Below are 25,864 nucleotides of genomic sequence, written 5' to 3'. Positions count from 1 at the left end.
AGTTAATATCTTCCCGTGGCATAGAAGAGACAGCAGGAGGGAGAAATGAAGGGAAGATAAAAGACAGAATTTCTGAGGAGAGAGGGAATATACATAAAATGCTCTATCTGCCTCTATTTGCTGTCCCACATATTGGATTGTGGTTAGGGTATACATAAGTGTGTGTGTTTGTTCCCGCGTCAGTGTACCCTCATGGGATCTTTCCGGCTGCTGCCTGCATGTCTGACAGACTCCTCTCAAGGTGTTTTCCACTCGCTGTCTTTCTGTATCTGTTCCATCTCTGCTCCCTGAGTGAGAAAGTTTACCCTGTAGGCCCCATCTGAGCTCCAGGCCCCCCAAGGCCTCTGCATTCCCAAAGCTCCTACACACCAGAGCCCCTCAGGCTCCCTGCTATACTACAGGGAATACCCCCAAGAACCCCTAGACCCCCTCAGACTGTGAAGCAGCAGCTCTGCACAAGACAGCTAGCCTGAAGGGAGGGAGGGGGGGGGGGGGGGGGGGCTGTCTGGGAATAAAACTAACAACATGCTTCACTAAACATATGAACATTACCTGACAGCGCCTCCTGTTGGAGCAGCATTGTTTTTGCATGCGGGCCTCCTCATAACCCTTTTAAGTTGTCTCTCTGGAGGCTTGACCTTGTTAAGAATCCCTGGGGGCTCATAGAGGCTTGTGTGTGCTACATGTGCATTGACCTTTCCAGTTCCTGGAGGTTAAATAACGTCTTTTGGCCCAAAGAAACGCAGCAGGAACTGTATGCTGATGTTGGAAGCACCTGGGACTTTACTGAATGACATACTGAAAAATAAGACCATTCCTTTGCAGACCAACCACATAAAATGGCTCATTATTCCATACAATTAAACCATAAAAAAGGTAAAGGTTTGAACTAGAATGTGGAATAAACTATGCCCTTTTTTTTTTTTTTTTTCCCTCATGACAGTAAATTTGAATAACATTTATGTTCGATATAAATCTTTTTGGGACATTTCATGTTGTTGTGGAGGCTGTGAAGCTAGCAGGCCTGCTGTCCTACAGATGTCTTGGGCTGTGCCTTACCAGGTGTACGTCACCTGAGATTACCCATGCCGACACCCCTTAAAGGCAAACAGCCAGCAGTACAGCTGAGGGGGCATCTGGTGGCGTGTGCGCAAGTGAGTGTGTGTGTGTGTGTGTGTGTGTGTGTGTGTGTATATACGCCTATATGTGTGCTCATGCATTCAGACTCGGGGTAACATTTGGCAGGATGAGACTGAGCGCATACATTTATTGTATTATTGGATAATACACATCCTCCCACAAGGAAATCTGAAAGATTAGTGTAGGGCTGAGGTCTGAGTGACTGTGATAGTCATAGTAGTATAGACTGAGGGCATCAGAACCTCATGCTCCACACAGCCTCCAGGAAAGAGTGAACTGGAGTGAGTAAAATGTTCAGCTCTGATTTTCACTCTGTCCCTCTGATCTTCCACCGATTCACAACACCCCTGCTGAGAGAGAACAAAGACGAGCCCTTCTTAATCAAAGTGCACTGGATTAAGAAGCAGATAAAAACAGGACATCACAGAGCTACTACCTCCCAGCCATTACGGGAATTGGAAAACAACCTGAATCTGCACTTCAAATGAGCTGTCTGTGACCCTGAAATAGGAGAAAGGCATTTTAATCTTTGTTAATTCGTCAAGTGTAAAAAGGGCTGCAGTGGAAGCGGAAGAAAGCAAGCAGGTTCAGGCACATACTGTACTGTATTTGGGCACATACTGCGATGTCTGCACTGTACTTTCCATATGCGAACACACTGACAACAGTTAAAACATGCTATGAGCCACGAAACAACTCTTTCTGCCCGCACTGGGTCATATTTTATTTACACACCCGCTGAAGCTGAATCATCCCATCTCTAGATTTGCACATAAGCTGAAAAACACACATTCTATCCAAACCATGTATATTTCATGGGCCAAAGTATATTCTGTACTGATATTCAGTGCCACTAAAGGCAAGAGTAAATTGGACATGTGTAATCTTAAGGGTGAGGCGGTAAAATATAAACAGTATCTGAATTCAGTCACAGTCGAGCACTGAGAGCACAAGCTCCATCCGCAAGACGAGAAAGGATGACACTGCCATCATGTGGATGAAGGATGTAAAGTGCTGTTCTAAACTGCAGGCTATGATGTACGGCCCAACTTGAGTGTGTGCATGCATGCATTTTGGGGCCCGGCCTGCATGGAAGGGGGCAGTCAGTGGAGAGCAGCCTGCTGACACTGAGGTATGTGTCTTTTCTAATGAGATTTATTGGGCTCCAGATGTTCCTAGTTATGAAGATGTGTGTCTGAGATTTAGGAGGGTGAGATCTGCACCCTGTCAGAGTCACAGAGGGGTGCTGTTTTACTGTCTGTCACCCACCTCACACCCCCACCACGTCTCATAGGTGGCCTCTTAACCTTAACCTGACAACACCCACACCTCCTTTGTCTCTCACCAACACAAGCATATAGTGATGTGACTCAATATTTTATGAATGTACAAGAACCATATACCATATATTGTAAGCAAATACACCACATTCAGGATATACAGGGCAATTAGGTCAGTATAATGTACAGCTTAGAGAGATGAAGTTGTTGACATTCCTAAAAACTAAAAATTCTCTGTGTACAACTTAACGCACAAACACTGATAAGTTGTTCATGTTGCTCTAAATCCAGTTTACAACATCCAGCATAAGTCAAAGGTGAGACAGTTTTAACAATAAAAGGAGAAGCCAGTGCAAGTGTCGTAAAATATCCAAACCAGTATATCAACATTTTCCTCATCTCACAGAAAAAAAAATTAAAATCATGGCTCAGAGTTATTGTGGTATTATACCCTCTCAAATTGGGAGTTTTATTGCTAGTAGTAATTGAAGTGCATCATGAAGACCTTCAGGGTAATCTGTGAGTCCTGACGTTGTCTGTGTGGCTGAGATCGGCATCAGCTGCACTCGCCACTTTGGCGAGTCTGGCAAAGCACCATAACTGCTGACCAGGACCCAGGCGTCCTTTTCTACTAGCTGGCACATCATACTGTCACGTTCCTCTTTGTCCTCCTCCTCCTCCTCCTCTCGCTGCTCAGATGGCAGGCTGCTGCTTGGTCAGGTTCCTCTGGTGCATGCTGTGGTGGCGCACCAGCTCGTCAGAGCGGGCAAACTTCTTTTGACAGTTGGACCAGCGGCATGTAAAGGGCTTCTCGCCTGACAAGGAGGGGACAAAAAAAAAGGAAAAACAGAAGAAATCATTGCTTTAGAGTGAATTCAATAAAGGTGGATATTTTGTGTAAATTGAAATTCATTTAAACAAAAAAAACAACTCTCACTGAAGGAAGAATGTAGAGGTAGAAAAATAAAGGTATACGCACTTGTTTTACCTGTATGAGTCCGAGTGTGCGTCTTAAGATGATCTGACCGTGAAAACTTTCTCTGACACGTCTCACACTGAAAGGGCTTCACTCCTACACAGAGAGGACGGTTGTTGTTGTTGCACCATCGGACACATGAATGGGCGTGGAAATAGTGGTGAGAGGGTCAGAAGTTTAAATGTAAGATTAAATGTTCACAAATTATACAATTAGGGAAGATTTTACAATTTTAGATCAGACTCTAATTTGATGGCCAGTATATTTACAGAAAGCAGAAAGAGGCTCAAGAAACAAAGAGTTACAACGGGGATTAAGGCAGTAGCCAAGACTTTATAAAGACTTTATAATCCCACTTCAAAAGATATTCGTTAACCATTCAAAACTGCCTTCTTCACACTAACAGGAAATTCAAAATCCTCTAAGTATTTATTTTTTTATTCACTAGACAAAAGCAAACCTAATCTACCTATCTACAGTGGGATGTAAACTCTCCCAGGATTCACATCAACACAATTAAAAAATCTCAAGAAAAAAACAAAACAAACAAAAGCAAAAATAACAGATATATTAGCTTCACACCATTGTACCTGTGTGTCTGCGCTGGTGTCTCTTTAACTGGTCCGAGCGAGAGAATCTGCGCCCGCAGTCCGTGAAATCACACTGATAAGGTTTCTCTCCTGCAACGTGAACCAGGAGACCGTCACTGTCATCATCGTCATTACATGTAGGACTGGGCAGGACAAAGGTGTACAAATGATCTAATCAGTCTCACCTGTGTGTTTGCGGCCATGCATCTGCAGGTGTGACAGCTTGAAGTATCTCTTGCTGCAGCCGGGATAAGCACACACAAAGGGTCGCTTCTCACTGGCTTCTGAAGATCTCGCGACTGGGGAAGTGATACCGGATACCCGTCTGACATCCTTTAAGAAGAAAGCAGAAGAATTTACACTGAGGAAGTTCACTTTGTGTATTTGTTCACATGTATATCTGAATCTGACTTACCTGAAGTCCTCTGAAGACACCGTGTGTGTGTATGTGGTACTGGGCGCTGACAAGCATGGATGGAGGTGGGGCTGTGGGGTCACTGTCATAGCTGGGTGGATGGCCACTGGCAGGCAGGAGCAAAATATTCTTCAAAATTACAAGTTAATTATATCAGAGGAGTAGGTACATGCCATGTTTCCTGAGGGCTTTCCAACTTAAACAAAAGCCTTTCTCCTCTTGGGGAAGAAACTTTACCTTTCACTGCTGATTAAAAACGTTTTAATAATTAATAATAATATAAGCTTGTTTTTCCTTGGCTAACAGCTATCTGGTGAGTACTCATCTTCCATCTCCTCTACACCACCCCAAGCACCGGTCAAGACTAAAAACTGCAGCATATTATGTTAAAAAAGTAAGAATAAGCAATAAAGGTCTCACCTCTTTATAGATGATGCCAGGGAGTTCATCTGGTTCCATGTTACACACTCCAGCTGAGATGCCATTTGGTACAGGTTATCACTGAGCAAAACATACAGCATGCGTATAACTACATTAAGAACTTAAAGGTTTATGAACAGGGTTAATTCTGCAGCAGAGTTAGAAAAGCAGGAGGAAAGTAATTTATAGCCTACATTTAATATTTTCCTCTTTATTATTTGGTTACTTTTTGGAGAAAAAAACTTTAAATTAATAATCACAGACAAGATTTACTGTGAATTCCTCCTGTCAGTTCTCTTCCCTTGTACATGAAATGAAGATGTTTCATTCAGGGGAACTCCAAATGGTTTGCTTATTAACACATGCTGTCCACCCACCACACTCCTCGCTGGCCTCATTAAAAGACACAGGCACTGAGCCATTCTTTACCTTGGCAGATCACACTAGTTACACACACACACACACACACACACACACACACACACAGAGCGCAGAATCTCGCACACTTGAAGATGGGATTGTGCACTCTGTGGGGGTGAGTGCCTCTGTGCCTAGTACACCCTGGACCCATGGATGACATCACTCTGTCCTCACTATCATTAATGGCGGGAAACAGTTTCAGGGGAATTCTGGACTGCATTCCCTGAAAAGTCCTTGAGGGAAGGCTTGCGATGGCTCACTAATCAGTTCTGAACTATGTTAAACTGTGCGAAGACGCACTGATATCTGACACATATACACCATGTGTATGAGCGTGTGCATGCATGTGCGTGTTTGTTTGAGGGTTTCCAGTTCATGCCATGGGCTCTAACAACAATGCAGTCTTCTTATCAGCTGCTGTCCCAGTGTTTGAGTTGTACATGTTCCTATTCTCCAACAACATCGCAGGCCGGCATTTGAAGAATTTCATCCTAATTTACCCTTTGGGATGTTTTCCATCCAAACCAAAACAAGTTAGAAAGACATTTAGAGATCCAAATAAGCAGATTTTGAATGCCAGCTTCACCACCACTCTCGCAACTCTCACTTTCACTGAACTTGTCTGTTTTACTTTTCTCCTCATTTTTCCTCAGGGTGGACTCAGACACATCAGCAGTAGATCACTTAAGTGTTTGTTTTGGCCTGCTGAGCACCAGTGGGCAGCACTTAACCTCAGAACAAATTAGGATTCACAACCCAGACGATGTAGAGGCAAACACGGAGCTTAATGTGGGATCAGGCAGAGTTCACACTTCTAAAAATTAACAGCAAGTGAGCAAACTGCATATGGTGTCGGTGGAAAGAATCTGACATTAACTGATAACTGTGGAGCAGAAAATGGGAAATAAAGCAAAAACACCCTTATGCAGGGAGAAATTATCGTACCTGTTGTAATTTCGCAGGAGCAGCGCTTGGCTGTTCGGACAAGAGTCTGAAGGACTGTGGCAGCCAAACATAGGATTTGGTGCTGGAAATTGCTGGTCAACTAAATAAAAAGAAAGAAAAAAATTACAAATGCTGGTTTAAAATAGGGAAGCAGCAAGCAGCACTATTTACGCAGTAAATTAATATGCATATTTTTTTCTTGAACAGTTGCTAGTCGAGAAAAGGTCACGAAACTGCAAAACTAGAAAACATTCACATCTTTGTAGCGAGTAGTTTGTTTTTAGAATTTTTGGTTAAAACTTTATGTTGCTTACAATACATCATATGAATCAGACCCATACAAAGCAGTAATATTATGCTGAAAACCCTGACCTTCATTCTTTGAATTCATTTATTTTTTATAGCTTTATTTTTCCAGACACACTAAATATATTCGTAAAATGAATAACAGCTCATTTCAAAGACACAGGCACACAGCACTTGAAAAAAAAAAAAGAAAGAAAAGCGAATAGGTCATTGAGAACCACGGGTCCTTTTCAGGTTCATATAGTATATTGGTCCCTAGACAGTTTTTGACATTCCAACAGAGTCGCATAAAGCCATTTCCTCAAGTTATAATTTCCAGAATCATTAACCTTTTGTATGCTTGAAAAGCAAGAGGGAGAGTGTGTTTATGTATGTCTGCGTACACGAATATGTGTGCAGACAGAGATGGGGAGAGATGAAGGGAAATGGATAATAGCGGTTCTGTTGTGATATGAAAAATGATGGGTTACTTATATAACCTTGCTGTGACACGACAGCCTTCCAGTCTGCAGATCATTTTAGTGAAAACGCATCAGGGCGTAGACAGTTACCTATGCTGTTTGGCGGTGACAGTGTGTCCTCGTGTTTGAATGACAGGCTGGAGAGCTGAGGGGTGTGGTGAGATGGAGTGTGACCATAACTGGGGTTGTTGTCTAAACCAACTGCTCCGTAACCTGAGAGAGGAAAAAAAAAAAAAAAGAAGCAAAACAAAAAGAGAGGTTATGGAAATAAAATGAGACTATTTGCCTGTTCGAGTCATTAGATCACCATCTCAAAAATCATGGCTACATTCTGAAGCTTGCAAAGTCTTCGCTATCTGGTCAGCTATCTATATCCCCCTGATATTAGCTCTTAGTCCCTGGCAGGCTTACCACAGGGAGACATTCATCGCACTACTAAATCCTCTTTCCTTGTAGCATATTCTTTTTCCCCCATCTATCTTTGGCTTTGTGGTTGCAATATTTATGGCAGGTGGAAAAAGAAATTTGGCAGACACAGATGGACTGAGGTGAGCTACTGTAGCATATGCTTAGTAATAAAAAAAAAAGTTAAAGAGTATCATTTAAGTTATTTGACTGCAAAAAACAAACAAACAAAAAAGTCACAAAAGGTGTCATTGCATCTTTTTTTTTTTTTTGCAGCTAGTTTAGTGTATTCTTCTGCAGCACACAAGTATTGTACAATCACAAGGAAAGTGAGTGTGATGTTTATTTCACATACACAGCATGGACAGTATGTGATACTGTATCCTGTGTTGGGCCCAAAAGGGATGTTGATAAGTTTCGAAGAAAAATGACTCACAAACTCCTAGATCCCTGCAGTTTGCACATAACCACTCTGAGCATTTTATCACTTCATCAAAAACTACTTTCCGCTGGGCAAATCAGACTCACTGCCATGCATACTGTCTCTGAAAGCCTCAACAGCAGAAAAGCACATAGGTCAAAACTCCTGACTGAGTAATGCACCTCAGCAGATAACAGATGCAAGTATTGTTTATTACAATGGCAGATATGTATTATCTACTGTACAGAAACACTGAAACAAAAAAAAAAAACTAGTTTCATTTTTAATTAAGATTTCAGATAAACAACAAACTGAGCGTTTTCTGTTTTGTGTAGCTCAAACAGCAGCTGTGTTCAAAGGACTTGTTTTATTTAGTATATTTATTTATTTTAGAAAACAGAGTTTCATTATATCCTTCTGTACTTTGAAATTTTAAAATTACCTTTTATTTCATAGTTTGTCATTCCATTTTTGTTTTTATATGTGCTGTTTATATGTGGTCAGTATGCATGAAAAGTTGTGTTATTTAAACCCAGCACTGAGGGGTTGTAATAATCATGCCAAAAGAGCTGTTGTGATTCGGAATGACCCAGTAAAGAACATAACATCCTGCTCAGACACAACATAACTGGCAACCCTTAAACACCAAGAACACGGTTAACGGAAGAATAGAAAGATACTGTCCTGCAACAAAGAAAAAAAAAAGGTTTTGTTGATTCGTGAGTGATAAATATTCTTTCTCATGCTGCAGCAGTCTTGAAGCTATTGATATTCAGAGAAGGGAATAGCAATAAATATGCTTACCCTGATTTCTGGGTGTAGGAGGACTGTCCACACAGCTGGGCAGGTAGGCTCCATTGGGAAACATTCGTGGCTGGTTTGAAGGTGGCTCCCCAAAGGCCCCGACCCGGCAGGGGCCTGGGCCTGTAAATTGGCCAGAGAAGTGCACTGTGAAGGCCCCACGTCCACAGTGAGGGTCCTCTATTTGGTCAGTGGTTCCCCAGCCTGGCTCCTGCTTGATGAGGGAGTGATGGGAGGGCAGGGAGCTGTATGGAGAGCCAGGGTGGAGGTCCAGCAGTTGGGTCCACTGGCCACCACCAACAGACATCCCACAGCTGCCACCAGCTCCTGGTAAGGATGACACAGGAGGTGCAGGTTGTAAAAGGGTCAGATCGCAAACATCTGACCCCACTGACATGGCTCCACACGCTTCGGTCAGCATTAGTGAAGGGTGTTCAAGACAGTCCAGTCCAAAAAAGTAGTGGTGGTATTCCAAAAGAAGGTGCAACTAAGAAATGTTAAAAAAAAAAAAAAAAAAAAAAAAAACTTAAAAAAAAAAAAAAAAAATCACAGCACTAGTAATGAACTCTAAAGAGTGTAACAAAAACAATATCTGAAGAAACACTATGCATGGAGGAAATACTTCTGAAGAAACAGGCATCAATTGTCACAATGCGTTATAGGAGCCATGTTTCCAACCCTTTGTGAGAAAGTGAATAATGAAAATAACTGACTGTTAAACAAAATCTGGATGACAAATTTCAAGCTCCCTGGGTACCTGCAGTGGATTTGGAGTGGGAGTCTATGAGATAAACAGTGCCTTGTTCCTCTGTCTCTATAATGTCTGGCTTTCCTTATTCTCTTGAAGACTCAAATACTGCATAACTCAGTGAAGAAGGGGAGGAGCAAGAGAGGATGAGAAGAGGATGACTCCCTTGCTTTGCCCCAGCCAGCTGAGACTGCAAATCTTTTTATTGCTTTTACAGACTGCACTTCTGAGGCGATTCTAGCTAATGTCGCACTTGGATGAGCGGGTGTTGCTCTTCCTTCTTTGTTCAAGCTTAAGGGTTCCTTAATGATCGTACGTACGTGTACGTGAAAAAGACAGTGAAGTGTTTTTGCTTAACTTCTCTGAAAATGGGAGACAGCACATTACATGAGTATAACTGTTAGTTGAGCACATCATTTAGCGTAAAACAAATGTACACTATAAATGTCCAGTGTTTACAATGCAAAACAATCAAAACAGCTACAAATACATTTTTGAAAATACAAAATGTTTTTAAACCATATTTTCAAAAAACAGAAAAAAGAAAATGTTTTGATGTTCTTTGCACTGCTGACCCGAGCTGTGCTCTCAAATGTTCATCACTCTGGACTCCTCTGACTCATTCATTTTCTGAAATATACACTTTCAAAATAAGTTGTTCTGGATGAAGCAATGGTTTGAAGGCAAGAGGTGAGTAATGCTGAAGGGAAATATGTAAGTTAGAAGACATTTATTTATTTACTTATTAATCTTTTCACCAGCAGCTGCTCACCAGAACACCGTGTTGGACTAAATGAAAATTACAAGTGCAACAGTCATTGCTCAAAATGTAAAAATGGTAAAACATGTAGAAAATGTGGTCTGAATTTTTCCATTTTGGATACAGTGCTGTTTTACTAAAAGCAGCTCACATAAACTGCAGGGCCTTGGACCAAAGCCACATCACACTGAAGGATAATTATTTATTAGTAGAGAAGAGGAGGGAATTGTGTGCGCGCGCGCGTGTGTGTGTGTGTATCTGTGTGTGTGTATGAGCACGTAAATGATTGGGTTTTGACCTTAACTCAAGCTTAACTCAGAAGAACTGCACAGGAATGCAGTAACTTCAATATGACTATAAAAACCAAGACAGCTGCTTTGGATCTTTTAGCATTACAGTATTTGTGCGATCAGCACTCGGGTTCCTCCTTTTTTTAAAAAGCTTGAAAGAATCACAATAAATGCTACATTTAGTGCAGTTTAACAGTCAATCATAGCTGACCTGAGATAAAGCCACAGTAATCTTGAAGCAACAAATTGCGCTTTTCACTTTTAGTATTACTTTAAAATGCAGTATTATAAAGAAAGGATTAGATATTGGATTAGTAAAGCTCCTGCTAGAGATCTTGAGACATAGATAATATGTACTAATCAGCCACACTCACCATGTCTCTCGAGTCATATTTGAGAAAACTGTAATTTAAAACATTAAAATGTAACAGATTATTTCTCTTATAGCCGACAGCAAGGATCCTCAAATCCAGACCTCTAGGTCCGGTGTCCTGCAGGTTTTAGATGTGTCCCTGATCCAACACACCTGAATCAAATGGCTGAATTACCTCCTCAGTATGCAGTCAAAAGTCCTGAGTCCTGCTAATGACCTTTATATTTGACTCAGGTGTGTTGAAGCAGAGACACATCTAAAAACTGCAGGACACCGGACTTCAAGGCCTGGATTTGAGGATCCCTGGCCTACAGTGTGTGGGTAATATTTTCATACGTATATATAACGTTCAGTTTTTACTCCTGAGGAAATGAACGAGAACAAAAAGATTAAAAAGTCTTAAACTGTCTGTCAGTTCCAATTACTTTAACTCTGAACCAGTGCCAAATTAGGATAACTATACAATTCAGGCCACAACATTGTGGACACTCAATTAATTTGATGTTATTGTAGACTGATTTCAAGATAGCATTTCAGATAGAAGACATGGTATGGTGCTCAGGAGTGTTAACCAGTTTCTGGAATGTAATTTAAGATACGAGTCAGTGTTACTGACCCCTCAATCAGCTTAAAAAGAAACGGAGGGTGAGTATATACTTGAAGTGGGAAAAGCGACAGAAAGAGAAGGAAACAGAAGGAAAGAGAAGGGGGGGGGGGAGTGATGAAATTAAAAGACAAACTGCTGAAGTGGCATTACAGAGACAATTGTCAGTCATTGTTGCAAAATTTCACTGATGTGTCCTTCGATATTTGTACAGTGTGTTGCGTGGTCATTTTCAGAAAGTTTCCGGGAATTTGTTGACCATATCTAATGACATCCATTCCAATGTTCATAACCTTACAAATGACCCTAAAAGTTAAACACAGATTCATCTGGGTGGCTTGTGGACATGGAGAAGATTAAGAGTTTTCCAACTTGCTCTATTCTTGGAAAAAAGCAAGTACAAAGGCAGAACCATATCCCTGAGGAACACCCTGACATTCAGAGGATGTCCACGTAGCAGATTTGAAAATAGACGTTAAGAAAATTAATTTCTCCCAATGCAGTTTTTAAAAACCTTGTGTGGTCCGCCCATCACAAACAAACAGCAACTAAAATGATGTCCTTAATGGACAAAAGGTTGTGGCACAATTAAAAGTATCTTGTCAAACTTGGAAAGAGAGAGAGGAGGAAATGCAGCATGTCTGAGCCAAGGCAAATGCTGGCCGTGCCTTCCAGAGTAGAGTCTTTAATGGGAATTCATCAAAGGTGACGGGGTCAGGAGAAAACAACCCTTTCAACCCCTATGACGAATGGCAGTCCCCAAATACACCCATTCTTCAGATCGATCTACGGTTAACTCAGGGTTTAAAACAACATTACTGTGCAGAAGAAGGGAAATGGTCAATACTGCCTCTGACCCCAAACAAGAACTACACAAGACTGGAACTTTCTACAGCACAGTGAGTAAGAGGGAAACTGAGAAGGGTTTCAGCCAGAGAGATGCATGATAAACTACACAGATATGTGACCTGGCAGGACACATGCAAAATAAATTACTTTTTTTCCATTTTAATAAACATCTGCATTCAAGCTACTGGATCTGAACATAGGTTACAAAGTAGTTTCTTTCTGCAGCACTGCTGAGTCAAAATTATTTATTAGCATTTTTTAAAATATTAGTTATCAGTAATGCAGTGGCTCTAATGTTATTTTTATAACACCAGGAGCAGACTGCCAAAGAGCAACAGGTGTTATTTTGGCAAAGAAAAGGCAGAGTCTCTTGCTTATTTCTAAATATGCTGATTGCTCCTGAGAGTTTAGGGTACACTTGGAACTGTTTGTTCTCTGCCTCCAGTTTTTTTTTTTTTTTCTTTCTTAAACAGAACACCAAACCATGTTTTAAAAAGCATGTACACTTCTTTTAATTATCCCATATCAACTCTGGGCACTCTTCAAAGGGTGGTATATCAGACTGGAGATAAGAAACAGAGAAGAAAGCTCTGTGGGAGAGCGTGCAGTTCTGCAGTTCATGCGTCAGGTTCAACACTTATCCAGTGATGTTTTACACACCAGCTGGTTTCGTCTTGATGACCACCTTTCCCCATATCACCAAACCCACAATTCTCTATTTGAAAAGCTACAGTAGATGATCCTCCATGGAATGCAAAAAAGAAATCCACTCACTGGCCACTTTGTTAGGTACACCTTGCTAGTGTACTAATAGGGAGTTGGACCCACTTTTGCCACCAGAACCACCTTAATTCTTTGTGGCATAGATTCAACAAGGTGCTCTCAGAGATTCTGAGAGCTTTGTGAGGGGTTTGTAAGATGGGTACACTGTAAGCCCGGATAAGTTGAATCTACTTAAAAAAACCAAGGTAACTCGTTGCCCTAAATTTTTTAAGTAATGAAACAGTTGAATAAGTGCAGGGGACTATGTTCAGTGTACTCGAGACATTTTGGAATGGAATGAAAGATCTAAGTTGAATGTACTAATAATAGAGTTTCAGTAACTGAAGATAATTAGTTTAAGCAATCACCACCCATTTATTTAACTCAGCTTGTTAAGTAAGCACTACTCCATTTCCAACAGCAAGAGGCCTGGCCCAAGGTGGAATCGAACCCAGACTATTAGAGAGCTTTTCAAGCTGTGAGGGAGCAGTGCTAACCACCACACTATCATGTTGCCCAGTAACAATTAAATATTTTTTTACAGTGTTGAACTGTGTCTGTTTAAATTTGGTAAATAAACAAACATGATAAAACTCAGCCCTGCTGAATGCTGGTACATTAACATTTACAAATAACATTTGTCCATGGAACAATAAAAAACTATACGAGAGAGAGTTGTGAACAAAAACCAAACAAAAGGACCAAATATCTGCTATTTCAAATTCCACACAGCAAGAGGCCTGGGCCACGGTGGACTTGAACCCAGCCCTTCTAGATGGTATTTTACCTGTGAGGCACCATCATGCCACCATGGTGCTGCTCATTAAGTCGGTCTGTTTAAACTGGTATAAACTAGATTTTTAGCAGGTGCAAAACTTCATGATATTAAGTTGTTTGAACTCAAACACACGATTACAATAAGATAGACCATCAAAAAGTACAGTCTACTCAGCATTAACAAGTAATGTTCACATTCTAGGTAATTTTAAGTAATATGAACTCAGTATTTTTAAGTGGAATCAAAATCTGGGTTTACAGTGTACACTGTGGTCATAAAGGATGGATAGAGGCAGCAGCAATACTTAAGTAGGCTATGGTGTTTAAATTATGCTAAGTTGGTGTTCAGAGGGCCAAAGTATGTCAAGAAAATATCCGCCACACCATTACACCACCAGCAGCAGTCTGAAGCACTGATAGGAGGCAGGATGGATACACGCTTTCATGTTGTTTATACTAAACTCTGACCCCACGATCCAAATGTCACAGCAAAAACTGAGATTCATCAGACCAGGCAACATTTTTCCAATCTTCTGTTGTCCAATTTTGCTTAAATTCTAGTAGATCAGCAGTTTCTGAAATAGTCAGACCAGCCCATCTGGTAGCAGCAGCCATGCCACGTTCAAAGTCACTTAATCACTTTATTGCCCATTCTGATGCACAGCAGGTCATCTTGATTCGGTCCACAGGCCTAAATGCACCGAGTTGCTGCCACGTCATGTTGATTAGAAAGTCTTTAAAGAAAAATACATTTCTGAAATCTACATTAAGCTCAACAGATTCCATGGACAGATCTTATTATCTGACTGTCTCTGCCTGTCTTTGGCACTCTCCTAGTAAAGACACAAATACATTAATTGTAAAAGGAAATGAAACAACGAGCGAGATGACCACTGTAGTATTTAACTTTTAACTGTTTCCAGCAGTAGAATAATGCATGTGTCATCCACAACTAACTAACAAAACATCAGCACCCATGTTCATTGCAACATATTACTCAGCATTTTCTGTAATAGTTGTGGAGACAATGGAACATCAGCTCTTTAATGCCAAGTGTATCATATTTGATATATGAGTTTTTCTGACATTTTGACACTTCTACACCATCAGTTTAATTTTGTTTCCCTGAAAAACCGAAATAAACTGCACAATACATTTTAAAGCAATACATGCCCGATGCTGGAAATATGATACAAATTAAAACTCATAATACTTATAAGTTAATATTTAATTAAGCCATTCAATAAAAACTACATTTTCAAAAATATTTTTTGATTTTCGATGACAAGAAATATGCTGAATATGAACTGTTTTGTTGCACAATTCCTTAACATTTTTTGTTTCTATTACTCTCAGTGATCTGCTGAAGAACAACTAAAAGACACTTTATTTCCATACTTGTATTTGTAGTCTTTACTTTAAATAGGGTGGTGGTCTGAGCAAAGATAATAATACCAAATTTCCATAAAGCATTAAATACAACATTTGAATGATGGACGTCGGATAAGTAGAGGTACATCTCAGACTGGGACATATAGAATCTGTGACTCAGAAGGTTAAAATCCCGCTGAGACAGGTGTTACTGTTTGGAAATGTATGAGCACAGGCCCATGACACATCAGCATCATTACTGAACCACAATGACAAGAGTCAGGAGGGTAACTGAAGGTTATTATTATTAATTTCTTTTTATTATTTACAGAAGCTAATTAAAAAAGAAAACACAGAATTTTGAAGAACTTGTCATCTGTAAAGTATGATTTATTATTAAAACTCTTTTCACATCAGTGCTGAGCTGAGTTTTCCTCAGTGATGTCTCATCCCAGCAGGTGGGTGTGTGTCAAGATCAAGGCCAGCTTTTATCAGTTCTTTACAGTAAACCACAGCCTCTTCTTTTGCTGTCGCACCCTAGCAGCTGCGGCTGAGGCATACACAGTCATCAGAAAATATTTTAAAATATCTCTAGTGGTTAGAGTCTGTTGTCATACCCTTGAGCCTCATTCTGAAGCTAGGTGAGGAAATGTTTATGGGATGACTGTGAGATATGCGCACAGTGATGGGAAAATATACAAATTACCGCAACCAGCACGAAATGAGAATGTGACCTCTGACAATTGATTGCAAGGAAATGCCGCTTTGCTGCAACTTTCTCAGTCCTGATGCAGCCATATATTAAAACCTTTGAATTAAAGTCTCTAGAGCTCACTGAGAACAGTTTGCTTGATTTACATAAGAGATTTCATAAAACACATCTGTCTGGAAGTTATTAATTTGTAAATTTAAAATACTGTGCATGTAAAATAATTTGAGGGAAAAAAAGTGAGATAGCCCAAAATGTGGACTATTAAACAGTAGGCCACTCTCTTCTAAGTCTCTGTTAGTATATGATTTAATAATTGATCAAAATATTGATATATTTTGGCTTACAGAAAGCTGCTTGCAGCAGAATGAATACCTTAGTTTAAATGAATCAACAACTCCAAGTCATGCTAACTACCAGAATCCTGAAAACACAAACAGAGGAGGAAGAGTGTGGCAGCAACGTTTCACTGCAGCTTATTAATCAATCAAAGACATACACAGAGTTTTAATTCATTAATTCATTTCAAAGCGTCACTCTTAGTCTTGCAATGGAACTGGAAAAACTTTTTTTTTTAAAGTTTTATTTTTTGCCATCTGATTCGGTTTCAATCAAATTTCTTGGTATTTTTATCTGATTTAGTGCTCAGTTCAGATAAAATAACACTGCATTTAATTTATTATTAAACCAATTAAACCAACAATTTCAATATACTAGATGAAGAAAATTGATATCTCATAAACTGGAGAGAAAAGGGTGTTGTACTAATCTAGAAGATCTTTGTTTGGCCTGGAATAATAGTTTTTTTGCTATAAAAAAAAAAGCCCTCCATAAAGCTAGGACATCTTAGTATTTAGCACTGACAGAGGAAAACAAGAGCAGCCCAAAGTTCCTTTTCAACACTGTGATGCAAAGAACACTTTTTCTCCCCTCACCTCTTTTCACTCCCCACATCTTTACATACCACCATGCGTGCCATTAAATTTTTGTCTTCTCACTCCTTTAGTTCGAGTAATGTCCTGCCTCACTTTTTCTTCTTTTCTCTCCCCTCCCCCGCCGCAACTCGCTCTGCCAGTTACTTCCTGTTAAAAAGAGAGGTTTTCCTTCCCACTGTTGCAAAGCGCTTACTCATACGGGGTAGTTTGATTGTTGGGGTTTTCTCCAGAATACTGGAAGATCTTTAACTTCCAGCATAAAGTTCATGGAGGTGACTGTTGTTGTGCTGCTCTTGTGATTTGGCTCTATGACTTGACAGTTATGGTCATTTTTTATGTTTTAGCAGTTACATTTATTACTGAGAAACAGTTGTCTGTTTTCTGTCTTCACATTACATTTATCAGCACTGGTGAAACAGTCTAAACAGAATCTCACAGTTAAAGGGTCACACAGTTGAACATGCCTCTAATTAGTAGTTCTGAGCTCTGGCATCTATAGCTTCAAGCCAGACATTGCACAATGTATCCCTAGTTGAAACACATTTGATTTTTTTTTTTTTTCTGACTGTGTCTTTTAAACTCTTATAGCCCCCACAAGCCTGTGAGAGTGTGTAATATAAACACTCTCTGATGACAAGAGGCCACTCCATCATCGACAGAGCCACAGTCCTGCTGCAGTGACTCGATCTATCCAGAGAGGAACATCAGAATTCCTGGAAGACTGTAGCTTTTATTCTCTACTGATGCCATTAGGTTGAAACAGAGCACACACATTCCACATTTAGGGATTAGCAACTTCAGATAACTCAAAACCACAAATACAAACTCGCACTGATTGATTGCTGTGGCCCTTGGTGTGATATGAAGCGGAGCATTATGTGATATGGTAAGATAACAGTGGTATTTAATACATTTGTTTTCTTTTTCTGGTCAACTAAACAGTCCCCCCCCCCCTCCCATTCAAAAGGTTTGTGCAACATAGCTGATCAAATAAAACACTCTAAAGTTCTTTGTGGCCATAAATTATTTCTTCACTAGTGCAGAGGTGTGTTGATGTTAGCTGCACTGCATGACTGATCATCTGGTAGAAGAGATAAGTGATCACAGGGACTAAACAGCTATCACAATAAACAAGCATTTGATAAGCATGCAAAAATACACAAAACTACAAAGGACATTACAGTGACTTACTGTATATCCAATCACTGTAGTCTTAACCACAGTTACCACTTGCCTAACAATTAAAATCAAAACATGTCTGTCAGACTGGTCCCATAGGATTTTGCATGCCTTGAACCACTGCGGCATTCAGAGTCAATCATATTTAAAACCTTAGCTCGATTTCTTTATTTGTTAATTGCATTTATTTGAACAGTTTTTTAAAGGGAGGATGGGTTCGCTTATGAGAAATTAACAAGCAATTTGCTGCACCTAGAGAAATAGGGAAGTTACTCATCCGATGCTCTCTGACAAGGTCACTGGCTGATATATGAGCCTGAGCAAGGGGATTTTTCAGAGACCGTGAAGGCAAGCAGAACTGTGGGAACCAGACAATTAGTGGGTGGAAGGTAGGCAGCCATGTTGGATGACGACCATGAGACTGGTTTACATGGGTACTCATCACTTGGCTGGTTGACAGGGAGAAAACAGACACCTGGGCTCAAGCAACTATTAAGACACAGTCATTTATCTTTGAGGAGGCTGAGCAGGCAATTTGCCAGCAGTTTAGGAACAGCATGTGCAATTTTCTATCAAGCAAACAGGCATCAAATCAGTACAGACATACTGACTGCATGGATAGCTCAGAATAGATATTGTTTATGATTACCTTTAGTAGGCATATACCGTATGTAGAGAAATATTAAAGAGGAAGCATACACCAACACACACATATTCACCAATGCCAAAACTGTATAAAAAAGTCAAAACATAGCATATTAACCTTTCACCTAAAGTTCCTGTATATACTTTTTAGTCCTTTTTCCAGCCTTTCTGTAGCGACAATGCAGATCTTTCAAAATAAAAGTCATTGGAACAACGTTCATACATAAAAACCTTTAGTTTCTGTTTTTGTGACTCAGATAACAACCTGCCATAACCATGCAAAAAAAAAAAAAAAGAAGGGAGAATTGGAATTTACCATAAAACATGTCCCTGAGGTAAAGTTTTGAATAAGCTTTGGCAACATCTATCATTATTTCACAACCCTATACGGGAACTGTGTCTTCAAGAAAAATGATGCTTGACAAAAGCAGAATTACAACTAGTCTTTTTTCACAAATTTTTCTAACAAAAATAAGTAAACTAAAGAAAAAACACTCCATGACACATCAGTGCAAGTTCCTTTTTTTTTTCTGAAGATAATTTTGCCAGTTTAGATTTATACTGATATGACAGGCTAAATCCCAGTTTAATACATGTACCAGGTATAGGCTCTTTAGAGTTAAAAGGTTTATTGCAGTCCAGTATCAATGCTATTTTCAGAACACTGTTCCACGAATATTAGAAAGACTAATAAGCATCATAACTGCTGTGACATTTTAAAGACCTTTTAAAGAAGACAAAAACAATGTCTCGCATGCACCTGGAGCTTCAAAGCCCCCAAAACTCTTATTTTGGACTTGATATACACCAGGCACCTGACAACAGCTGTTAATCAGATAATGAAAGCCTCAGAGTTACACAAGCACACTTGTGGAGAGACAGCTATAAATTCTTTGCCATGACAGCATGCAAGAGCAGGGAGAGAGTGAAGCTGTGATTTGGTACCAGGCACTTGCCTTCCCAACAGAATGACGCACCATACGAGCACTATGATGAACCACTCCTTCAGCCATTTCCCTTTAGTAGACTATTTTAAGGTATTTATCCTCAATGCAACAGAGTTAAGTTCCTTTTCTGGAAGTGCTTTGAGAAATAAGTGACTACTAGCCAGTAATGACGTAGCGTCATGTGTTTCCATAATCTTTGATTCTTTGAAAAATAAACGTATCTTGATGTCAGATGAAGGGTGAGTACAGGAACTTGTAAATGTAAAAGACTCCACAGTGTCTTCACTCTATGCTTAAATGTCAGTAACCCGACTCCGTAGTTTCAGGATGACCTCCTGCTGCACTTACCCTCTTCACCTCAATCACCAAGTGACCTGCCATGATAACAATACACAGGATCCCACATGGTATAGAGGCCCAACACGTGCACCCACAGGTCAGCGTGTGGTGTAGGAAAGTTGCCCTCTGACACTGGCAGTGTTTCCTAGCTTGAAGAGCTCTTGGCCAGGCCTTCCATGGTGGTCCACAAAGATGGACCACAGCTCAATCAGATAACCTCTCATGGGGTTCAGGTTCACCTCTCATCCAAGACGCCCAGGGATAATCTTCCAGAGAGGAGGGAGGAAAATAGATCAGAGGGAATGAAAGTTGGAGGAAGCCTTGGTGACAAATAAAATTGAGGAGTCTGAGCCCTGCGTGAATGAGGTTACACAATATATAGACTATTATGGACACGAATCAGAGTATACTCTAATTCGTGTCCATATTAGTGGTGCTCAGAGTCTTTAAAAGTAGTAATAACACGATATATATGGCGAGAGGTGTTTCTACTATTACACAAGTACCAAACAGCCTTCAGTTTAGGCTACTGTGGCTTTAACAACATAACCCGGAAGAACAATTTTGTCGCCGGCACCCCCTGCTTGTTCTTTTCCGGTCAGAGCTCAGTAGTGGTGCGAGCGTGGATTTCGTTATCTAGGCTCACAAAATCACAACAAAATGAGCGTACCAGCATTTATCGATATAACGGAAGAAGATCAGGTACGATCTGTGTTTTTAAGAGTTCGTTAAGTATATGTAAGCGTTATATCGTCGCGAATGTTGCTAAATGAGTACCAGCCAAAGAGCTTAGCATGCTCGCTAGCTGAAATGCTAACTGTTAGTCGTAGCAGCTGATAGCTCCATGCTGATGGTCAGGTTATGTGTAGTAGAACATTTCGTGTAACTATATGAAATAACTTGCCATCTACGTTTTCTTGTATGCACCTTAATATGTATATTTTTAAGGTCATTTTACTTGGAGCTGAGGCTGTTGCTAATTTCTTTTAAGGTGTAACAATAGCAAAGAGAGCTAGCTGCTTAGCCACACATCTGAATAAACAAAGGCGTAAAAAATAATGATCCTGCAGGCTGGATATAGCTGGAGGATAATTTTACTCCACCAGTTGTTTGTTGCTGTCCCCTGGATGCCTACAGTTCATATTTTAGTCGACCAAAATGGAGAGATCTGCCTTTTTATTTAATATAATGTAAATGTCCACTCTGCTGCAAGCATGTAACTTGGCACTCTTTGTTCTGTTAGCTTATATTTAACTACAAATGTGATATAAAATTTATTGTATATTGTTTTTAATATACATTTACTTTGTGCTGCAGGCTTCAGAGCTGAGAGCCTACATCAAGTCAAAAGGAGCTGAAATCTCAGAGGAGAATGCCGAAGGTGGTCTCCATGTAGATTTGGCTCAGATCATTGAGGCATGTGATGTCTGCCTTAAGGAAGATGACAAAGGTAGGCGATGAACAAAATCCCTGCTTGTTTTTTAATCAGCCTTAAACTTTCATAAATTGAACAGTGGTCTGCTTTTCAAGAGCTAGATGTTTTTTGTAGCAATGCAAGTGTTATTACTAACATTTAAGTATCCCTGCAGAGGTTTCCAGCAGCCACATTACTGCAACCATGGAACCTGGTCACCAGTATTAACTCTATATACCCCAGTAGAGGTTTTGTTCCAGGTTCTTGAGAATCCTGAAAGAAAGGAGAACTCCAATTAGCACTCTAAACAACTAAATATAGCTGGGAGAGGGGCAACTGCCGTCAACCGTCTATTGTAATTTAGTTTTAATTTAAAGAGCACAGGTCTTAAAAATTCTGAGACCATGTAAGATTTTTACACCTATATTTTCATCATCTTTTTCTCATAATCACTGTCTCCTCCTATTGTCTTCATCTGCCTCCTCCACTACTGCTCTTTGCACCCTCATTTACTCCTCATCACCTCAAGGCTCATCTCCTAAACTGTTTTACATTTCATACATTTTTACATCATATAAGAGTTTATTTGCTAAGTGTCTAAGTCTGACAAAGTTAGATCCATCTCAGAGAAAGTTTCATTTTTTTTTACAAAAAATATTTTATATACAAACAGGGGTAGAAACATGTTGGTCGTCCACAACAGTCGTGGGGCTCTGGGGATTTAGTTCACTTGTCTGATTACATCTGCTGTCTTGTCAAAGGTACTATTTATGATGAATGCCGTGAAAGCGGATAGTAGTGTCTTACTACTTATGGCCCTCTATCTCTCTGCAGATGTCGAGAGCGTGATGAACAGCATTGTGTCTCTGCTTTTGATCCTGGAGACAGATAAGCAGGAAGCTCTCATTGAAAGCCTATGTGAGAAACTTGTGAAGTTCCGTGAAGGAGAGAGACCCTCCCTTAGAATGCAGCTGTAAGTCCTGTCAGATCTTTTCCCTGAAGCCTTTCAGAAGAAGAGGGGGGGGTTATTTCATTGCAAACACATAATCTCTTTTATGTTGTGGTGTCACAGGCTGAGTAACCTGTTCCATGGCATGGATGAGAACACTCCTGTGAGGTACACAGTCTTCTGTAGCCTCATCAAAGTGGCTGCCACCTGTAACGCCATATCCTTCATCCCCACCGACCTTGATCAGGTATATTCATTCACCGCAATTAACCAAAATGACTGGCCACAAACACGGCCAGCTTCATAATGTGGTGCTTTGATTTACTGAAACTGTCTGTCACTTGTTTCTGCATTCTTTGTTCTTTATAAGTGATTCATGATAAATATTTGTGGCCATAATCAGGTGCGCAAGTGGATTATTGACTGGAACCTGAACACAGAGAAGAAGCACACACTTTTGAGGCTGGTGTATGAAGCATTGGTTGACTGCAAAAAAAGGTAACTCCATATAGGGGTTCTATGTGTACAGATAGTTTCAAGACAGAAAGGCTAAAATAACATTTTTATTCATAAACATACCAATGGACATAAGACTGTATGGAAATGTACTGCATGGGATTTCTCAGTACAAGCATTTTCAACCTTGTACTTATTTATTTCACAGCGAGGCTGCAGCAAAAGTGATGGTTGAGCTACTTGGAAGTTACACAGAAGACAATGCCTCACAAGCACGTGTTGATGCCCACAGGTAAGATGTGAAGAGTTTGTTGAACATTTGTCATTGTGTCTCAGCTTCCGCTCCTCACTCGTACATTAATGCGCCGGTGTCTTTTCTCTTAGATGTATCGTCCGTGCTCTCAAAGATCCCAACACCTTCCTGTTTGACCACCTGCTCACCCTGAAACCTGTTCGCTTCTTGGAGGGAGAACTCATCCATGACGTAAGTGCTAAAGAAAAAAAATGTAATGGAATCTAGTGCATTTCCAAGTGAATGTATTGAGTCACTGGAAAAAATTATTCAGGGTGTGTCTACAGTTTCCAGTGAAAAGCTAGTATGCGGTCTGCTAATCTTAAGTAGATTATTATAACAGCTTTTAGCCTTCATGAATAAAACAAGCTGATGGGCAGAACGGTGGCGTGGTGCTGCCTCACAGCTACAATAACATCTAGAAGGTCTGGGTTCGATTCCACCTTGGCCCGGGCCTCTTGCTGTGTGGAGTGTGCATGTTCTCCCTGTGTCTGCGTGGGTTTCCTCCCACAGTCCAAAGACATGCAGTTACTGGGGTTAGGTTAATTGGTCACTCTAAATTTCCCATAGGTATGAATGTGAGTGTGAATGTCTGTCTCTCTGTGTTAGCCCTGCGACAGGCTGGCGACCTGTACAGGGTGTACCCTGCCTCTCGCCCAGTGACAGCTGGGATAGGCTCCAGCAACCCTGAACAGGATAAGAGGAAGAGGATGGATGGATGGATGATTGTAGTCCTACAGTGACATTTACCCTCTCCTCTCTTCTTTTTCAGCTATTAACCATCTTTGTGAGTGCCAAATTAGCAGCATATGTCAAATTTTACCAGAATAACAAAGACTTCATTGATTCTCTTGGTAAGTAGCCATATTGTCAAGTGTTAAAAACTCAAGATGTTTAAATGCAAACAGAAATTAGAATACAAGTTAATAAATGAAAAGATTATTAACTACATGTGTTATAAATGCATGGCAGACTTTTTTTTTTTTTTAAATTGCTTCTGTTTAGCTGAGTATCCTTTGTGCCTTGAGGAGCTAGTGCTTCTCACACAATCTCGGACTGTGTCAGAACTACAAAAATATGTGCTCAGTGTTATCTTCTCACTACTAAAGGTTTAAGTGTAGGTTAATGAGTAGATTGCCTTACTGCATTCTCCTGAATCTAGAAACAACAGGGAAACTCCCTGAGTCAAGACTAATTGATTCTGACTGTTTTGTGCTTAATGATCCCTGCATGTTCAGGCCTGTCTCATGAGCAAAACATGGCCAAGATGCGTTTGCTGACATTCATGGGCATGGCAGTGGAATTCAAGGAGATCTCCTTTGACACCATGCAGCAGGAACTGCAGATTGGAGCTGATGATGTTGAGGCTTTTGTCATTGACGGTACGAACAATTCCCAACCTACTGTAAACATGCCCTTAATTTCTCACAATATAAATCAGTGGAAAGCAAAATGATTGAACAGCAGTAAGTCCCAGAGGTCACATTTCCTACCATACAAATCCAGCTGCATTTTTGTGAGGTTGTTCTTACCTCCAACTGTATTATGTCAGAGCAACCACTTGGTTTTCTGATTTTTCTACACCAAACTTATTTCCTTATGTCAGAAGTCTTGCTGTCTTTTAATCACCTCGTGTGCTTTTTCATTTCAGCTGTTCGGACCAAAATGGTATACTGCAAAATCGACCAGACACAGCGAAAAGTTGTTGTGAGGTAAGTGCCCTCATTAGGTCATTATACATTGTTCTTTTTTACAGTCTCCACTGTGTTAAGCATATTGCATCATTATTCTGTCATTATAATGTTCTCTTGGGCATTCTTTTTAAATTAAAGCCGAGACTTTTTGATCACCCTGGTTGCCTTCTCGCTGTTTTCAAAAGTGGAAGCCAGAAGTGAAAGAACTTAAGAGAACTGAAGTGATGTTGTTATACAAAACTTCAGGTTTACGTTCAAGAAGGTCTCACTTTGTTTTTTTTTTTGTTTGTTTGTTTGTTTTTCATCTTCTTTGATTGGAATTGCTTTTTTATTTATGTTATGATATGCCAATTGGAGGCTCCAAAAACTGTTTAGTTAATTAGTATGTGTTGTACTGCGGGATTCTTTTTGTTAGTCTCCAGAATCGAAATTAGTGTTTATAATTCATAAATTTTATTCAAGAAAACTGTTTTTTTGTTTGTTTTTTAATTGTATTTTACCTCCTTTTGAGCGTTTACTCGGGTCTTAAACTAGAGTGCAAGGCATTTGCTCTAATTCTGTCTACGACCTTTGCCTTTTTTTTTTTTTTTTTTTTTTTATTTTACCATTTTTGCTTTTTTGTCTTCACCCTTTCAGCCACAGCACACATCGCACCTTTGGCAAGCAGCAGTGGCAGCAGCTGTACGACAGCCTCAGCTCCTGGAAGGCCAACCTAGCAGCCGTCAAGACCAGTCTGCAAGCCCTGTCACCTTCTGCTTAATCCCATCTTACCCCAACTGTTTAGACTGGTTCTTAGTGCTTTCCAAATTCCCAGACTGCAATGGTCGGTTTTTTATTCATCCAATAAAAGAACAGTGACAGTCAACTGTGTTTGGTCTTTTTCTCTTAATGTTTTTTTTTTCTTCATTATTGCACAAAACAGACTGGATTTCATGTACATTACTGTGCCATTAATGGATAATACATATACAGTAATCAATCTTTTTAGACAAGTACCCCATATAATTATCTCACAAAGCCGTACAGTGACTTTAATTGGGGTTCATCCTCTAGTGGGTCTCAACATCTGGTTTTAGTTAAAGGTAAGCATGCCGGTATACCAGATGAGCTGTGGCTTGGGGTGAGAAGTGGCTCTCAAGAGGAGGTTCGCTTGTGTGTGAACACATGAGAGGTGACAATGACAGTGTGAAC

General features: G+C 40.1%; 2 protein-coding genes across 4 annotated transcripts; one reads left to right on the top strand and one right to left on the bottom strand.

Moving 5' to 3' along the window:
* Nucleotides 1-1,757: 1,757 nt before the first annotated feature.
* wt1b (WT1 transcription factor b) lies at nt 1,758-20,380 on the bottom strand. 3 transcript variants are annotated; one of them, XM_030721956.1, is made up of 10 exons: nt 19,878-20,380; nt 8,584-9,067; nt 7,044-7,166; nt 6,187-6,286; nt 4,822-4,902; nt 4,402-4,507; nt 4,172-4,319; nt 3,987-4,076; nt 3,400-3,492; nt 1,758-3,235 (listed from the first exon to the last, which is right to left on the bottom strand). In XM_030721956.1, the coding sequence occupies exons 1-10, from the start codon at nt 19,908-19,910 to the stop codon at nt 3,114-3,116; spliced, it is 1,380 nt and encodes a 459-aa protein (XP_030577816.1). In that variant the 5' UTR covers nt 19,911-20,380; the 3' UTR covers nt 1,758-3,113. The 3 variants fall into 3 exon arrangements, with proteins under 3 accessions (XP_030577816.1, XP_030577823.1, XP_030577830.1); XM_030721963.1 differs by having other exon boundaries at nt 3,409-3,492; XM_030721970.1 differs by having other exon boundaries at nt 8,584-8,907; nt 19,878-19,892.
* A 54-nt stretch (nt 20,381-20,434) lies between these two features.
* eif3m (eukaryotic translation initiation factor 3, subunit M) lies at nt 20,435-25,538 on the top strand. The gene is made up of 11 exons (XM_030721851.1): nt 20,435-20,570; nt 21,186-21,318; nt 22,117-22,255; nt 22,355-22,478; nt 22,635-22,729; nt 22,896-22,979; nt 23,072-23,171; nt 23,752-23,833; nt 24,218-24,361; nt 24,631-24,691; nt 25,310-25,538. Exons 1-11 carry the CDS (start codon nt 20,529-20,531, stop codon nt 25,431-25,433), a joined length of 1,128 nt encoding a protein of 375 aa, XP_030577711.1. The 5' UTR covers nt 20,435-20,528; the 3' UTR covers nt 25,434-25,538.
* The last annotated feature ends 326 nt before the right edge of the window (nt 25,539-25,864 follow it).

Source organism: Archocentrus centrarchus, chromosome 3 (assembly GCF_007364275.1).
Source record: "Archocentrus centrarchus isolate MPI-CPG fArcCen1 chromosome 3, fArcCen1, whole genome shotgun sequence".
In the NCBI taxonomy this organism is placed as follows: domain Eukaryota; kingdom Metazoa; phylum Chordata; class Actinopteri; order Cichliformes; family Cichlidae; genus Archocentrus; species Archocentrus centrarchus.
Note: the sequence above shows the minus strand (reverse complement) of the source record. Positions and strands in the feature narration are given on the sequence as shown.

What these genes read in the sequence shown, in the direction of transcription:
- wt1b (XM_030721956.1), bottom strand. Translation starts at nt 19,910, where the DNA reads ATGGCAGGTCACTTGGTGATTGAGGTGAAGAGG. An exon ending in TGGTGATTGAGGTGAAGAGG is followed by an intron (nt 9,068 to 19,877) that starts GTAAGTGCAGCA and finishes AACATTTCTTAG; the next exon opens with TTGCACCTTCTTTTGGAATA. An exon ending in ACACCAGCGCAGACACACAG is followed by an intron (nt 3,493 to 3,986) that starts GTACAATGGTGT and finishes CTCTCTGTGTAG; the next exon opens with GAGTGAAGCCCTTTCAGTGT.
- eif3m (XM_030721851.1), top strand. Translation starts at nt 20,529, where the DNA reads ATGAGCGTACCAGCATTTATCGATATAACGGAAGAAGATCAG. An exon ending in TTGGTTGACTGCAAAAAAAG is followed by an intron (nt 22,730 to 22,895) that starts GTAACTCCATAT and finishes TTTATTTCACAG; the next exon opens with CGAGGCTGCAGCAAAAGTGA. An exon ending in AGGGAGAACTCATCCATGAC is followed by an intron (nt 23,172 to 23,751) that starts GTAAGTGCTAAA and finishes CTTCTTTTTCAG; the next exon opens with CTATTAACCATCTTTGTGAG.